This window comes from Capra hircus, chromosome 10, assembly GCF_001704415.2.
Source record: "Capra hircus breed San Clemente chromosome 10, ASM170441v1, whole genome shotgun sequence".
NCBI classification, from domain to species: Eukaryota; Metazoa; Chordata; class Mammalia; order Artiodactyla; family Bovidae; genus Capra; species Capra hircus.
In genome coordinates this window covers 77,298,369-77,316,559 of record NC_030817.1, presented here as the reverse complement: position 1 = coordinate 77,316,559, position 18,191 = coordinate 77,298,369, and the positions used below count along the sequence as shown (strand labels likewise).

The 18,191-nt window shown below is 40.6% G+C and overlaps 1 protein-coding gene across 1 annotated transcript; it reads left to right on the top strand.

Annotated features, from left to right (window-relative positions):
* LOC102189128 (olfactory receptor 10G3) lies at positions 8,159 to 9,100 on the top strand. Its single transcript, XM_005685356.2, has one exon. It carries the CDS (start codon positions 8,159 to 8,161, stop codon positions 9,098 to 9,100), a length of 942 nt encoding a protein of 313 aa, XP_005685413.2.

Sequence of the window (18,191 nt, the reverse complement as noted above, 5' to 3'; positions counted from 1 at the left end):
TTATTCAATCAATAATTTTTAACTGAAAATTAAAACAGCACCAGGAAAGTCTTTTGAATTTCATTTAAATTATCTGAAGCACCCAGAAAACTTTTTGTCCAATTACTATAATGCCCAATAGCCATAGATCTGGAGTCCACCTGTTCCATCATTCAGTGGGCCAGTCAGTTAATCAAGCAATGTCCTTCTGACCAGGTCAGGGTGATATAAATAATCTTGATCTATCCTTTATGATGTGTCCTGCTCTTATCTGGAGAAACAAGAAATACAGGGCAGTATATGAACAGGTGTCAATAACTCCTTCCAGAAAATGAAGAACCAGGTAAATATGTTCTTTCATTTGCTGACAGTTTTTTCACCCATTTAGATGTATGAGGTCATGCTAAGCCAGTTTGAGGGGAGACTTTTTGTTTTACTTCAGTGAAGTACATATTGTATAAACATTACCATCTTAATAATTTTTAAGTGTACGGTTCAGTGGTATGAAATACATTCACATCATTGTGCAACCATCATGACCACCCATGTCCATAACTCCTTTCACTCTATAAAACTGAAACTCAACACCCATCAAACAATAGCTCCCATTCTCCCCTTCCACAAGCCCCTGGCAATCATCTTTACACATTCTGTCTCTATGATTTTGACTTTCCTAAATACCTCATACAGTGTTCGTCTTTTTGTGATTGGCTTATTTCATTTAGTATAATGTCTTCCAGGTTCATCCATGCTGTGGCATATTGTGGAATTTTCTTCATTTTTAAGGTAAAATAATATTCTGTTGTATGTATAGGCCGTATTTGTATTTCCACTGATGAACTCTGAGATTGTTTGCACACTTTAGCTATTGTGTATAATGCTACTCTGAACATGGATCCTCAGATAGCTCTTTGAGACTCTGCTTTCAGTTCTTTGGGGTATATGCCAGGAGTGAAACTGATGGATCATATGGTTATTGTATTTTTAAGTTCTTGAGGAACCACCATGCTTTTTTCCGCAAGGGTTGTACTATTTTTCATTTCCGCCTAACAGTACACAGGAGTTCCTATTTCTCCACATCCGTACCAGCACCTGTTGTTTTCTGTTTTTCTGATAGCCGCCATCCTCATGAATGTGAAGTGGTATCTCATTGTAGTTTGGGTTTGCATTTCTCTAATTATTAGTGATGCTTAGCATATTTTCATGTGCTTTTCGCCCATTCATATACCCTCTTTAGAGAATATTCTGTGTATCTCTGTTATATTTAGTTGGTTTAGTGTGCTGAGTCCTCCATTTCCTTATCTTCTTTCTGGCTGTTCTGTGTAAGTGGATTAAACTGTCAAGTCAAAGTCAGAAATTGACAGAATAAACACATTATCAAACTATATGCTATGGGCAAGAGACTCACTTGAGAGACAAAGACACAAAGAAGTTGAAGGTGAAAGGGTGGCCAGAGACAAGAAGACATCACATAGTAGTAAAAGTTTCAGTACAGCGAGAACATATAACAATTATAAACATTTACATGCCTGATGACAGGTCATCAAAATATACAAAGCCAACCTAACAAAGCGGAAGGGAGAGATACACTGCTCTACAATGATAGGTGGAGTCTCCATGACCCCACTCACAATAATGGATAGAACAGCCAGTTAATAAAATAAAGAAGTCATGGGGATGAAAAGCACAGAATAGGGAATATAACCAATAAATACTGTAATAACTTTAAAAGATGACAGATAGAAAATAGATAATATGGTGATTGCCTCCTAATTTATATAAACACTGAATAACTTTGAAATGAATGTAACATTATATGTCAATTATACATAAACTTTCTAAAAAATCACTGCCCAGAGAGTATGACAAAGTATTAGAGATAATAGCTGGATTGGATGACTTCTCGTGTTCGTCTAACCCTGAGATTCTGTGCTTCTTCTATGTGGTTCTATCTGAGCACCTTAGTATTTATGAAGTACAAGTTCATAAAATGTGAATGTACCACTATGAAAACATTTTCGACCTATAACAACTACGTTAGTTTTTCCTTCCTTTTTTTCAAATTTGTTTTGGGAAGAGAAAAGAAATCACAGATGTGGAGTTATCAACAAGCCCTGTTAAGCCGCATTGCCTTGGTTCCACCTGATGTTACAAAGCTGGAAAAAGCTTTTAAAAACAAAAGCAGGTAAAAGCTAGAAACTAAGGGAGTTTCCCGGAAAACAAACCATAGATACTGGTTTTGTCTTATCATAGGGGTGCTATTACAATATTCCCTAAGCCAAAGGTCTCACACACAGTAATTAACCCTGGGGAAAATAAAAGAAGTAACAGAACACAAGAGACCAACTTCAGGTATTACCTTCAGCAGGAGCAACAACTCTTCCCCAAGTTTATATGGAGACTGGAAGAGGATGTCTACATATTACCAGACAAATAATAAATCAAGTTCAATAGTTTGGTCTTTCATTTTGATCCAGCCAGAACTGACTAATTGGGTCTTCCACCATAAGCTCTTCACAATAACTCCTGCTGAACCTTGGATCCAAAGCCATTGAAATCTCTCTTGGAACAGATTTATATATCTTCTTCCAGGTTGAAAAAGGATTTTCTGTAGATGCTGACACCTCCAGGTAAAGGTGATTCTCTCTCCGCCAAATAGCACCTGCCCTAGTCCTATCCAATTTGCCAGAGTTAAACATCACCTACAAGACTTGACCACTGAAGTGCTAAAAAAAAAAAAAAAAACAAAAGAGGAAGCTATTTCCAAATATAAATGATTGCGAAGTAAGTTTCAGATATAGATAAATGCTTGATCCAAACACTGTGTAAGGGGTTTCTCCATCTATGTCCCTTTACTTCTCATTGTCTTTCCTTGCTTTATTAGTCAGTATTTCTCTTTTTCATCTCTCTTTTCTCTTTTAGAAATGTTCTTTACTGCCTGTTAAGTCTAACTGTGGGCTTCCCAGGTGGCTCAGTGGTAAAGAATCCACCTGCCAATGCAGAAGACACAGATTTGATCCCTGGGTCAGGAAGATCCCCTGGAGAAGGGAATTGCAACCTATTCCAGTATTCTTGCCTGGAAAATCCCATGGACAGAGGAGCCTGGCAGGCTACAACCCATGGTGTCCAAAGAGTCAAACATGACTTAGTGACTAAACATGCACGTGCGCGTGCGCACGCACACACACACACACACACACACACACACACAAGTCTAACTATACAGTTACCATATAAGCCTTTTCATATCAGGATGAGTCTCCCCAAGCCTTCTGTTACCTATGTCTTTCTCCAAAGCTACCCTTCTTCAGAAGCTCATTCACTGCCTACACTCAATGCCAACCAGAGAAGGTAAGAGCTTCTTGGAGTTCTCTGGTGGTTCCATCTTTGCTCCTTGCTGTTTAGTCCTTGTCAAGTTCCTTCTCCCACCCATAAGATAGATAATTTACCTAAAATTTGAAGATTGAAACACGGATGTTGGATAAAACTATAATCTGATTTCAGTAATAGTGACTATTTTAAACAGACATTTTAAATTCATTGCTCATACAGGTGTTATATTTTAGTTTCATTTCTCAGACAGTAACTCAAATTTTCTCATCTCATTGTATATATGTATATATTCATTCCAATGTCATTCCTCTTTATATTATTTTCAGTTTTATATGTCTTATTGTAAAATTCAGAAAATGACAATAGATTATATGTTTCCCAAGTATTTGGAATGCTTTTTACAGACTAAAATGTTGCCTTGAGTTGATTTTTAAAAAATGATGGATTTTTGAATGGTCATTTCTTTGTGGCCATTTGAGACATGGTCACTAGACTTAAATATGTAATTTGGGGCCAGAATTAAGCAAAATTCATTTATTGAAATGGTGTCAAGCTTGTGCTTTTGCCTAATTTAAAAAGAAATCTACCCTCTGGGCAAATCAGCCACTAACAATTTTTTAAATGATCAATATTATAGATTTATGGTCAATTTGTGGTCACTAATGATTCCTATACTTTTTTCAAACATGTTTGTACTATATGACCCTCTGTGTTTTAACCAGGCCACAATTCAAAAATACATTGCACCAATATCTTCACAGTCTAGGTCTCTATTAAATGAAAATATTGCCAAGCCCTGCAGGGAATGGTCTACTTTTTAAAGACTTGCTCAGTGTAATAGAATGCCAGACAATGAAAGAAGATGGACAAGAAGATGGATTCACAGATTCGGGTTAACAAAATTTGACTTGTTTACTTTTAGAACTTGCACTTAATTCTACTACATCTAGTTTTAGAAACAGAGCAGCAACACATGGTTAGAATCTTTGACAGAATGGACCTTCAAACTCTTAAAACTGTTATTTAGATCACAGACAAATCTCTGGCTTCAGGACACTGAGGATTAATGTTACAAATGAATTTTTTAACTCTTAATGATTTAGCAATCTTAAATAACATGATTTACTAAAATATTTTGGCTTATTCTTGGGAAGAAATGTAAAGTAAAATGTAGAATGAATCCTAGACTGAAAAGTATAAAATTTGCTTGGAGTACTTAGCACTATCCAACTATGGGGATCCTGTGTCATTTAACTCCTCAAAGGATCATGAGGACACCACAGAGATATAAAACACCATCACTATTCTGAGTTCATATCACCCTGATCCTCTGAGGTTTCATCAGTGCCATGTTTTTTCTGTTTGTGCTGTATTCATCTCTCTGTCTCTTTCTCTATCTCTGGCTCTCTCCTTTCCCTTCCTCTCCCCTTTCCCTCTCTTTCTCAATCTCTCTTTCTCCTACCCTTCCCCACCCCTTTCTCTCTCCCATCCTTCATCTCTCTCTTTCTCTCCAATTCTATTATTGAAAGACGGTAAGGCGTCTTGGACCCCCATCTGGGATATTAATGAATCAGAATAGGTAGAGGGGTATTCACTCAATGGACACCAAGTTCACACTTGTAGACCTATGGTAACTGGCAGTGGCACAGGGAAGAAGGTCATGACATACCAGAGGCAAAAGGAAGCTTTCCTGTTCATCTTTGTGCCTAAATGCAAAAGAAAAAGTGGTAAAGAATCAAAGAGCAAAGCTTAGTTGCAACTGGAATGAAATCACATTTATTACAAACAGGGCTACATCCCTTCCCCTCATCCCTACCATTAAAATGGCCCTAAAATCTAAGGGTATGATTCTTTCTAGTTCAGTAAAACAAGAATCGTCACAGCGTGTGTGGACTGGAATTCCCTATCTGCAGGAAATCCCCAAAGAAATAACAGTTCCTAGAGAATAATTCAGAGAACAGATAATGTTCTCTAAAGCAAACAGGAAAACGATATAGAAAACAAATGAGGAAAAAATAACTGGGAACTCTAAGTTAGGAAAATGTGTTGAAAAGAAGGGAGCCATTGGAAATAATAAAGGCAATCTAAAAGAGATACAGACTCAGGAAGAGAATAATAGTAAAACTTTCTTGATATATCCTCACTACTGCCCAGAAGAAAAAACTGTTGTGTCTGAAGAAAAGATTAAAGCATTCCCTTAGGTAAAGGGACTATGTAATTTACTAGGTGTAATTCAGTGAGACCTATTGCAGGATAAGTGTGCTCCATCAAATTCTTCTTGCTCTGATTCAAAACTTAGAAATATACTGTATGTTTGATTCCTAACTTGGTTTCCAGAGGCCTTGGTATTAGTAAGTAGTCACTCTGATTGGTAGGTAAACCATTTCAGTCATGGGAGTGAGATCTCCTGTTATAAACTAACAAATTGATTCTTTGATTTCTCTTCCAAGCTTATTCAAACCAAGACTACCGTTGGGCACAGTCGTGAATTTTTCAAGGATGTCACTAGTAACTTAAACTTTCTGCACTTTCTGAAGTTGGGAATTAGGAAGAGGGGCCATAACTGTAACCTTGGCATCTGGAAGAGTTCTGTGGTTGACTTTTTGAAGTTCAATCATCACTGCTTCCTGCAACTAAAATATTTTAAAAGTCACAACTGCTCTTCCAGTCATTTGGGAAAAATGGGGTAGAAGGATTTCCTGCTTCTTTTCTTAAGTTCTATAAAGAAAGGTTAAATAATGAGGGTTAACCTTTGATAGAGCATAGATACAACAGGTTTAAGGTCAAGCATTCACTGTAAAGATTTTTGAGTATAACTACCTATTATTTGTCATTGTCAGAATTGGATCTTGAGTTTCACTCCCCATCTTAGTAGCTTCAATAGGGAAATGAAAACATAGAGGAGCAATCAAACATGCTCAAAACCAAGAGGTAAACGGATGACCCAGATGCATTATAATACTGTATTCACTTTCAGGATTTTCTTTCAGCAGCAGGATTATCTGTCCATGGTGTCTTATTCAAGCGTTGCCACTTCTCAGCTCTTTGTATTCACATGAATTGGAGCACAGGTGTGAAGGTCAGGGGACTGTTAATCAGAGAGCTCCTGACATTCCCTGTTAATCAAACTCCCTTTCTATTGCTCCTGATCAAAATCAACCAACTCATTTCCATTTCTTTCTTTCTTTCTTTCTTTCTTTTTTTTTTTTTTCAGTTACCCCACGAGGCACGCAGGATCTTAATTCCTCAACCAAGGATTGAACCTGTGCCCCTGCATTCGGAGTGCAATCTTAACCACTGGACTGCCAGAAAAGTCCCTCACTTCAATTTCTTTGACACCTAACCTCAACCCATGAGTTTAGATTACAAGAGAATCATACAACTATGGAGAGGTTTTCTCTTAATTTTTTTAAATTTTTAATTAGAAGGCATCACCGACTCAATGGACATGGGTTTGGGTGGACTCTGGGAGTTGATGATGGACAGGGAGGCCTGGAGTGCTGCGGCTTATGGGGTCGCAAAGAGTCAGACACGACTGAGTGACTGAACTGAACTGAACTGAGAGGATAATTGCTTTACAATGTTGTGTTGGTTTCTGCCATACAACATCAGGAGTCGTCTTAAATATACATATGTCCCCTCCCTCTTGAAACTCCCTCCCACCCCCTACGCTACCCCACCCCTCTAGGTTGAGCTCCCTGTGTTATCCAGCAACTTCCTACTAGCTGTCTATTTCACATATGGTAATGTATAAGTTTCAGTGCTACTTTCTCAGTTCGGCCCACCCTTTCCTTCTCCTGCTGTGTCCACAAGTCTGTCCTCAAACTCTGTGTCTCTATCCCTGCCCTGCAAACTAAAATTTATTAATCCAACCCTTTTCTTCAGGTGGGGAAATGCCAATCAAGGGATTGGACTGAAAACTTGAAATAACTCTTCCACAATGAGGATCATTTTCTCTGTTCTAGCCGTTGTACTCTCATCCTGCTCCTCTCATTTTGCTTGTCATCCTCACTTTTTCTTTAATCTGATGTCTCACTACAGCCATGCCTCTTTGTTTCTTGCTCTTTTCTCTTCCTTTACCGCATGCCAAAGCAAAAGTATAATATTCAAGGAGACTGAAATACATAGGACCAAGAACCAACCACACCGTTTCTCATATGCTTACAGCCTCATCAGCATTCTTTTCCTTTAATCAAAAGCAACTTAGAGAGTAGACTTGTGTAACATCCAGCACTGTCACACTCAACTAGCCATTTAATCAATCTATTCTATTGTCTCTCCTACAAAAGGAAAAAGGAATCTTCTCATTTCCTGCCTACCTCCTCCCCAGTCTATGTAAGTTTCTGTCCTGGAAGAGATAAGAATGAACCCATGGCTTCTGGAAGTTTCTGAACTGGCAGACCATCCAACAAAACAAATATCCTTTCCCACATGCGTTGTTTTCAGTTAACCCTTAATCTTTGACCAAAGAGTTCCAGATGCAAGCACCTACAAGCAAACTCTTTCTGTAAAGCTCCAGAGAGTAAATACTTTAGGCTTTGCAGTCCAAACACATCTATTCAACTCTGTCATCATAGCACCAAGGCAGCTACAGACAATAACGTAAGTAAGTGAGCATGGCTGTGCTCCAAAGAAACTTTACCTACAAAACACGCCAACCAGTGCCGTAGAACTTCTCCCTGTTTGTCATCTCTCCACATGAGAGAAACTTCTGTGCCACTGTGCTGTATTTTTATCATTTCTTTCTCTTATTCCTCCTCACTTCCCTCTTACCTCCATGATAACTCCTGTTTTGTCCATTCTAACTCCTGTTTTGTCCATTCTCTAGGTAAGATCTCTGCAAAGGATGGAAAGAATCAATAGCACATTGTTGACTGAGTTCATTCTGACAGGAATTCCCTACCCACCTCAGCTAAGGACGTTTCTCTTTGGGTTCTTCCTGCTGATCTACATCCTGACTCAGCTGGGAAACCTGCTCATTCTAATCACTGTCTGTGTAGACCCGCAGCTCCATGCCCGTCCCATGTACATCTTTCTTGGTGTTCTCTCCATCATTGACATGGGCATCTCCTCTATCATTGTCCCTCGCCTCATGATGAACTTCACTTTAGGCCTCAAACCTATCCCCTTTGGTGGCTGCATCGCCCAACTCTATTTCTATCACTTTCTGGGCTCCACCCAGTGCTTCCTCTACACCTTGATGGCCTACGATCGGTATCTGGCAATATGCCGGCCCCTGCGCTACCCCATGCTCATGAATGTGAAGCTGAGTACCTTGCTTGTGGCTGGAGCTTGGGTGGCAGGATCCTTGCATGGGGCTCTCCAGGCCATCCTAACCTTCCGTCTGCCCTACTGTGGGCCCAACCAGGTAGACTACTTCTTCTGTGACATCCCTGCAGTTCTGAGACTGGCCTGTGCTGATACATCAGTCAATGAGCTTGTGACCTTTGTGGACATTGGGGTGGTAGTTGCCAGTTGCTTCTCGCTGATCCTCCTCTCCTACATACAGATCGTTCAGGCCATCCTGAGAATCCGTACAGCTGATGGGCGGCGCCGCGCCTTTTCAACCTGTGGAGCCCATGTAACCATAGTAACTGTGTACTATGTACCCTGTGCCTTCATCTACCTGAGGCCTGAAACCGGCAGCCCCCTGGATGGGGCAGCTGCCCTCTTCCCCACAGCCATCACTCCTTTCCTCAACCCCCTCATCTACACTCTGCGGAACCAAGAGGTGAAGCTGGCCCTGAAGAGACTAATAGGCGGCCCAGGGACTAAGACTGAGGTTTGAAAGGATCAGTCCCCCACTGGACGACCCTTCACATTTACAATTGATTCTAATGTTTAGATTTCAGTGAGGTTTTTTTTTTCCTTTTTCACTTGCATGTAGCCACATAACACCAGTACAACAGGGTTAAATACAGTTAAAAGTAAAATACTTTGTGGCAGTTCCTTAGTGTCTTTCAGATAAACAATCTTCAGCTGCTCCATCAGTGGGGAGTGAGGCTAAGGCCATTAGAAGGTAGCTTGGCACATTCACACATCCAGAGGATTGGCATACGGAAAGCATCCAATGGGCCTTTTGACCCATAAGCACATTGCTTACCCCCTCATAAGAGGAATCATAGTTCTTTTAATAGGAGAATGTTCTTCAGTTCTGCTCCACCTATATATATATATATATATATATATATATATATATATATCTTAGGAGCTAGTGCTAGGGAAAAAACTGTAGGGATTTCTTGGTGGTCCAGAGGTTAAACAAGGGGTGTGGTTCGATCCCTGGTCAGGGAACTAAGATTCCACATATGGCCACCAAAAAATAAAAAGAAGCTGTAGATTCTTTGACGTGTGCATCTTTACAGGCCTGACTTTGAGGACATACTGACGCCCCAATGGAATGTGAAGAGGAACTAAAGTATTTAGCTCGCCTTGCCTGCTGAAGAAATAAACCTCCTCTTAAACTGGTACTTTCACAATCCAAAGCAAATTAAAAATCCAAAAACAAGAATACAATTAAGTCTCTCTAAATGACTCAAATATTCAGCTCAGTTCAGTCACTCAATCATGTCCAACTCTTTGAGACCCCATAAACCACAGCACACCAGGCCTCCCTGTCCATCACCAACTCCCGGAGTTCACCCAAAGTCAGGTGCATCGAGTTGGTGATGCCATCCAGCCATCTCATCCTCGGTCGTCCCCTTCTCCTCCTGCGCCCAATCCCTCCCAGCATCATGGTCTTTTCCAGTGAGTCAGCTCTTCACATGAGGTGGCCAAAGTATTGGAGTTTCAGCATCAGCATCAGTCCTTCCAATGAACACCAGGACTGGTCTCCTTTAGGATGGACTGGTTGGATCTCCTTGCAGTCCAGGGGACTCTCAAGAGTCTTCTCCAACACCACAGTTCAAAATCATTAATTCTTCAGCACTCAGCTTTCTTCACAGTCCAACTCTCACATCCATACATGACCACTGGAAAAACCATAGCCTTGACTAGATGGACCTTTGTTGGCAAAGTAATTTCTCTGCTTTTTAATATGCTATCTAGTCTGGTCATAAGTTTCCTTCCAAGGAGTAAGCGTCTTTTAATTTCATGGCTGCAGTCACCATCTGCAGTGATTTTGGAGCCCCCCAAAAAAGTAAAGTCTGACACTGCTTCCACTGTTTCCCCATCTATTTCCCATGAAGTGATGGGACCAGATGCCATGATCTTCGTTTTCTAAATGTAGAGCTTTAAGCCAACTTTTTCACTCTCCTCTTTCACTTTCATCAAGAGGCTTTTTAGTTCCTCTTCACTTTCTGCCATAAGGGTGTTGTCATCTGCATATCTGAGGTTATTGATACTTCTCCTGGCAGTCTTGATCCCAGCTTGTGCTTCTTCCAGTCCAGCATTTCTTATGATGTACTCTGCTTATAAGTTAAATAAGCAGGGTGACAATATACAGCCTTGATGTACTCCTTTTCCTATTTGGAACCAGTCTGTTGTTCCATGTCCAGTTCAAACTGTTGCTTCCTGACCTGCATATAGTTTTCTCAAGAGACAGGTCAGGTGGTCTGGTATTCACATCTCTTTCAGAATTTTCCACAGTTTGTTGTGATCCACACAGTCAAAGGCTTATTACCCAACATCAAAAAATAAAGCTCAATATGAAATTTCCTTTTAAAAGAAAATAGTACAATTAATTAGGCCAGCATGATAATGTATCCAAATCCATATTCCATATCAAAATTAGATTCATGAGGTTGACAAGATTTCCTGGAGTTGACATCTGGTCCCATCACTTCATGGGAAACAGATGGGGAAACAGTGGAAACAGTGTCAGACTTTATTTTGGGGGGCTCCAAAATCACTGCAGATGGTGACTGCAGCCATGAAATTAAAAGACGCTTACTCCTTGGAAGAAAAGTTATGACCAACCTAGATAGCATATTCAAAAGCAGAGAAATTACTTTGCTGACTAAGGTCTGTCTAGTCAAGGCTATGGTTTTTCCAGTAGTCATGTATGGCTGTGAGAGTTGGACTGTGAAGAAGGCTGAGCGCCAAAGAATTGATGCTTTTGAACCGTGGTGTTGGAGAAGACTCTTGAGAGTCCCTTGGACTGCAAGGAGATACAACCAGTCCATTCTGAAGGAGATCAGCCCTGGGATTTCTTTGGAAGAAATGATGCTAAAGCTGAAACTCCAGTACTTTGGCCACCTCATGCGAAGAGCTGACTCATTAGAAAAGACTCTGATGCTGGGAGGGATTGGGGACAGGAGGAGAAGGGGACGACAGAGGATGAGATGGCTAGATGGCATCACTGACTCGATGGACGCGAGTCTGAGTGAACTCCAGGAGTTGATGGACAGGGAGACCTGACGTGCTGCGATTTATGGGGTTGCAAAGAGTCAGACACGACTGAGCGACTGAACTGAACTGAACTGAAGCAATGTGGGCAAACTGTGTGCAGTATCTCTGGTTTCAATCACTTAGCACCTCCTTAACTTATTATCCTTCTGCCTTATTGTGCAGCTTTTTGTATTGAATGATTTCTTTATCCATATGATGAAATCATGCTATCTATCAATATAAAGCAAACTCTCTTGGTCATAGCACAGAGTCAACAGTTTGGTCATGTTAATGTTTATCTCCAAGGACTCACAAATTCATCTACTTCATATAGGAGACAGAACACTAACTGTTATCCATTGGATGAAGCTGATCCACACAATTTCCTAATATTCTGTTCAGAAAATTTGAGGTCAATTCCCTCAAATTAGAATATTTTTTGTGAAATATCTTAATCCTCAAAAATAATTAACAAATAAAGTGGTTGAAATGTGCATCACAAAAATAAGCTTAAATCTGTAGCTCAGGAACTAGAAAAATTTCCCAAGGCTATTATACATCTTGTTCCTGTTTTTCCAGGTGCTTACCACAATTGCTATCATAGCTGTTGTCTTAACAATTAACAAAATAACATTAAAGTGATCTGTAAATGTATAACAAAAATACTGATCAACACGAACTAATACTGAAGCAAACATTTGTTTAAAAAGTAGATTGGGCACTGTTATGAATTTGTTAAATTAACACTTATTAAGTGGACCACAAGGTGCCAGATTAAAAACCATCGTTCAACAACAGAACATACAGGGCTTGAAATAGAGACGTTTATTATTACTCACAGGTCCTGGAGACAGTACTCAGCAAGACTCAAGGGGCCATATGGGGAGGGCAAGGCAGAATGCAGATAAAGAACGACACGACCTAGGGCATATGCCTTTATTCAGCTTGGTGTGTAGAGTGTTTGAGGTTCCAGGCTAAGGCCAGATTAATAAATTCAAACCAAAAGGGCAGAGTTTTGGGAAGCCACATGTGGTTCTCATTTAAAGGGCACATAAGGGGAAAGTGCTAGAGGCAAGACAGCTGGTTGATCATTAGGGTGCTGGGGGAGTCATACCAGGAACTTCAATTTGGTTGTGACTCTGAGGGCTCCTATCTATAGAGTATATAGTCATGTGAGGGGCCAAGAGTCAGTTTAAGGTTACTGTCGGCTACTTGACCATTGTACATTGGACTGTACAATGGGGCAGTCATTTTGTAAAACAGTTTGGCAGTTACTAAAAACATTAAAACTAGAATTACCATATGATCCAGTGATCCCATTTCTGGGTATATATCTAAACGAGTTGAAAGTAGGACCTCAAAGATATTTGTACACCCATGTTCATAACAATATTATTCACAATCACCAAAACATAAAAACAACCCTTGTGTCCCTGAACAGATTTTGTTTGGATAAGCAAAACGTGATATACACACACTGTGGAATATTATTCAGCCTTTTTTAAAAAAGGAAATTATGAAACCTGTTACAACATGGACGAATATTTAAGGCATTATGCTAAGTAAAACAAGCCTGTGACAAAAAGACTCTTATATGAGTGTATACAAATTCCTCTTATATGAGATCCCTAAAGCAGTCAAATTCATGTAGACAGAAGCAGAATGGTGGTTGCCAGGGCCTGAAGGTAGAGGAAATGGAGAGCTAACAAAATTTCAGTTTTGCAAGATGCAAGGAATTCTAGAGATTGGTTGTACAAGGTAAATGTACTTAACACTACTGAACTAAACACTTAAAAATGGAAGCTGGTAAATTTTATCTGTATTTTACAATTAAAAATAAACTGTAAAATCTTTTAAGGAAAGGGAAAGAGGAGAGGGAAAGAGGAATATAGATGAGAAAGGCCATATGTCTATTGAAGCTAGCTGAAGGTAGGAATTCATTCTATTTATTCATGTGTGTTTCAGTTCACTCACTCAGTCATGTCCGACTCTGCAACTCCATGGACTGCAGCACACCAGGCTTCCTTGTCCATCACCAACTCCCGGAGCCTGCTCAAACTCAAGTCCAACAAGTCAGTGACCCCATCCAACAATCTCTTCCTCTGCTGTCCCTTTCTCCTGCCTTCAATCTTTCCCAGCATCAGGGTTTTTTCCAATGCGTCAGGTGGCCAAAGTATTGGAGTTTCAGCTTTAGCATCAGTCCTTCCAATGAATATTCAGGACTGATTTCCTTCAGGATTGACTGTTTGATCTCCTTGCATTCCAAGGGACTCTCAAGAGTCTTCTTCAACCACACTGTTCAAAAGCATCAGTTCTTCAGCGCTCAGCTTTATTTACAGTTCAACTCTCACATCCATCCATGACTACTGAAAAAATCATAGCTTTGACTAGACAGACCTTTGTTGGCAAAGTAATGTCTCTGCTTTTGAATATGACATCTAGGTTGGTCATGTGTGTTTGGAAATCCTCATAATAAAAGTTTTTTAAGCCATAGTCCTGAAAATCTCAGGAAGAAGGTTTCCAAACTGAGGGGAAAGCTAGTACAAGCCTCCAGGATAGAAAAGAGTTTGGCATGTTTGAAAGGAAAGCAAATGTTGTTGAACTGTAGTTCCTGGGGGGACAGAGTACATGATTACACAAGGGTCAGCTCATGTAAAGCCTTGGAAACTATGTAGGAAGTCTGGATTTAATTCATCAGCAGCTTAAAACAAAGCCCATTTATTAGCTCATGGTTTTATAGGTCACAAATCTAAAGCATAGAAGGAATTGGTTCTCTACTTAGGATGTCACAGGGCTAAAATCAAGGAGTTCCTGAGTGGAGTTCCTGGTTGTCATCCTAGCTCACGTGTCAGTTCCTGGCAACTATAAGACTTGGGTCCCTGTCTCCTTGTTGTCTGTCAGATAAAGGACATTCTCAGCCTCTAGGGCATTCTCAGCCCCCTGCCCGAATTCCTTGCCACAAGGCCCTCTCCATATTCAAGGCCAACAATGGAGACTCACCCTCACTTGGAATCCCTCTCATGCTCAGAGTCTCTCCATGAAGAATGCAGTCCTGATTGCCTGAAGGCTTACCTGATTAAGTCAGGTCCAAAGGTGATAATCTTCCTATTTTAAGATCAACTCATTTGGAGCCTTAATTACATCTGCAAACTCCCTTCACATCAACACCTAGAAGAAATTTTGATTGTGTTTGATTGAATAACTGGGAGAGAGTATACATACCAGAGGGCAAAAATCTTGGAGGTCATCTTACCCAGGTACTTAAAAGCTTCTCAACTTTCTCAATTTTTGTATTGGATAAAATGGGTGATTTGCTAGAAATCAGCTGCAAGAGGCATAGTTACCTGCCTCCAGCTGTGGCATCTTTGGGGATACTGCAGCATTGGAAGGGCACTGTCCCCAGCCAGTGGAAGTGCAGTGAGGCCACCTAGGGTCAAGCTGTTTCTGCCCAACTCTGCTTTAAGTAGCCTCTGCCCCACAGCTCTCATTGGGCTGCCTGAGACTTTCTCAGAACTGCATGGCAGTCTGAGGCTCTTTTTACCCAGCCTTGCTTCCTTATCCCTCTAGGTCTGCTATTCTGACTCTTAACAGTCAGCTTCCTAGAGAACTTGAATTAAAATACCTGACAATAGGGAAAGATGGAAATAAATAATACCAAGTGGAAACCTCAATGTCATCTTCCCTCTCTTGAACAGTAAAAGTATATTTTCTCACTGGGATGTATATACTAGCTTATTTCTTTCTTGAAAGGAGATCCCAGTGACACCTCCATGACTGCCATACCGAGGATGTACCCACTTCTACAATTTTGGAATGTGTTGTGAAGCAATTTACCATCCATTGTTGACACAAACTACGCCTGCAACTGTAACTCTTCTATTGTCCACCTTGGTGAGTAGGCAGAGATCTGTATCTGTTTTGTTCACCACTGAGTTTTTAATGGGAAGAAGAATGCTTAGAACATAGCAGATGCTTAATAAGTTTGTCTAATTAATGAATAAATATAATTAAATCTCTTGCCCCTTCACTTTATAAAAGAATACTTATTACCTCTCCTATCCTTCCCTCCATCTCTCTATCTTCACCTCCAGATTTCTGGCATCTGTGTTTTTTAATTGTCAAAGTTGATAATATTTTTATTCCATTCCATAACCACCAGTAGACCTTCATTACTCTGTTTATGATAATTCCAAATATATAAAACCACTAAAAACAATTTACCTAAAGAGTATTACATTCAGTTCTGTTCAGTCGCTCAGTTGTGTCCGACTCTTTGCGACCCCATGGACTTCAGCATGCCAGGCCTCCCTGTCCATCACCAACTTCCAGAGTTTACTCAAACTTATGTCCATCGAGTCAATGATGCCATCCAACCATCTCATCCTCTGTCGTCCCCTTCTCCTCCCGCCTTCAGTCTTTCCCAGCATCAAGGTCTTTTCAAATCAGTCAGTTCTTCGCATCAGATGGCCAAAGTATTGGAGTTTCAGCTTCAGCAACAGTTGTTGCAATGAATATTCAGAACTGATTTCCTTTAGGATGGACTGGTTGGATCTCCTTGCTAACCAAGAGACTCTCAAGAGTCTTCTCCAACACCACTGTTCAAAAGCATCAAGTCTTTGGTGCTCAGCTTTCGTTATAGTCCAAATCTCACATCCACACATGACCACTGGAAAAACCATAGCTTTGACTAGACGGACCTTTGTTGGAAATGTAATGTCTCTGCTTTTTAATGTTGTCTAGGTTGGTCATAACTTTTCTTCCAAGGAGCAAGCGTCTTTTAATTTCATGGCTGCAGTCACCATCTGCAGTGATTTTGGAGCCCAGAAAAATAAAGTTTGTCACTGTTTCCATTGTTTCCCCATCTATTTGCCATGAAGTGATGGCCTGCTGCAGGGTTGGGGGCACTGAGTGGTAGCAGTGTGTGCTGGGACCTTTTGAAGGAGGTTGCCATTATATCCATTACCTCCACCATAGTTTGGCCCCAGGTTAATAATAGGGAGGGAACACACCCCCACCCATCAAAAGAAAGTTGGATTGAAGATTTACTGAGCATGTCCTCACCCATCTGAATAAGACCCAATTTCCCCCTCAGTCAGTCTCTCCCGTCAAGAAGCTTCCATAAGCCTCTTATCCTTCATCAGAGAGTAGACAGACTGAAAACCACAGTCCCAGAAAACTAACCAATGTGATCACATGGACCACAGCCTTGTCTAACTCAATGCAACTATGAGCCATGCTGTGTAGGGCCACCAAAGCTGGACGGGCCATGGTAGAGAGTTCTGACAAAATGAAGTCCACTGAGAAGGGAATGGCAAACTGCTTCAGTATTCTTGCCTTGAGGACCCCATGAGCAGTATGAAAAGGGTATTACATTATGACTGTGTAAATACTGCTCATATGGTCAGTTAAGAATGCTGGGACTACACATCGTAATTGGTTATCTTCCTTATTCTCTTGCTCATGCCTCTCTCCTTGAGTTTTTACAAATTTTCAGTCATCATATCATCTAAAGGATTCTCTTTTTGTCCCCAGAGGACCTCTGCCCTCCAGTTTGGCATCATAGTGTGGCTCAGTGGGTAAAGCGTATGCCTACAATGCGGGAGACCCGGGTTCGATCCCTGGGTCGGGAAGATCCCCTGGAGAAGGAAATGGCAACCCACTCCAGTACTCTTGCCTGGAAAATCCCATGGACTGAGAAGCCTGATAGGCTACAGTCCATGGAGTCGCAAAGAGTCGGACACGACTGAGCAACTTTCCCTTCCTTAGTACCCCAACCAGGAATTGAGCCCATGCCCCCTAAAATGGAGAGTTCTAACCACTGGGAAACCAGGCAATTCCCTCTAGTGACTTTAATATTTTATATTTTATATACATTACTATATACATTTTTCTACAATTTGCTATCCCTCACACACACACATTATAGGCTTCCCTGGTAGCTCAGATGGTAAAAAAAAAAAATCTGCCTGTAATACAGGACATCTAATTTCAATCCCTGGGCTGGGAAGTCTCCTGGAGGAGGAAATGGCGACCCATTCCAGTATTCTTGACAGAGAATTCCATGGACAGAGGAGCCTGGCGGGCTACAGTCCATGAGGTCTTGAAGACTCAGACACGACTGAACAACTAACACTTCACTTCTTTGAGCAACCAACTGTTGAATGACAGCTCTCTTTCCTTTCCTCCACATTATAAAATATAATGTTCATTCCTTCAGGTCAGGACATATGGTTCTAACTCATTCTTTCTGAATAGCTGTACAATATTACTCAGGATGATTTTCATAATTTATTTAATCATTCATCTTTGTGAATATTAGAGTGTTTTGAGTTTTTGTCACTATGAACAAACCTGAAATAAACATCTAAATACATCTAAAAATACCCTTACATATTATTACTTTTAGTACGGACAGGTTTTATTTATTTTTGGCTAGACTGGGTCTTCCTCACTGCGCAGGCTTTCCTTTAATAGTACAACTCTCTCTAGTTGTGAGATGAGTGCAATTGTGCAGTAGTTTGAACATTCTTTGGCATTGTCTTTCTTTGGGA

Coding starts and splice junctions, on each gene's coding strand:
- LOC102189128 (XM_005685356.2), top strand. CDS start 8,159: ATGGAAAGAATCAATAGCACATTGTTGACTGAGTTCATTCTGACAGGA.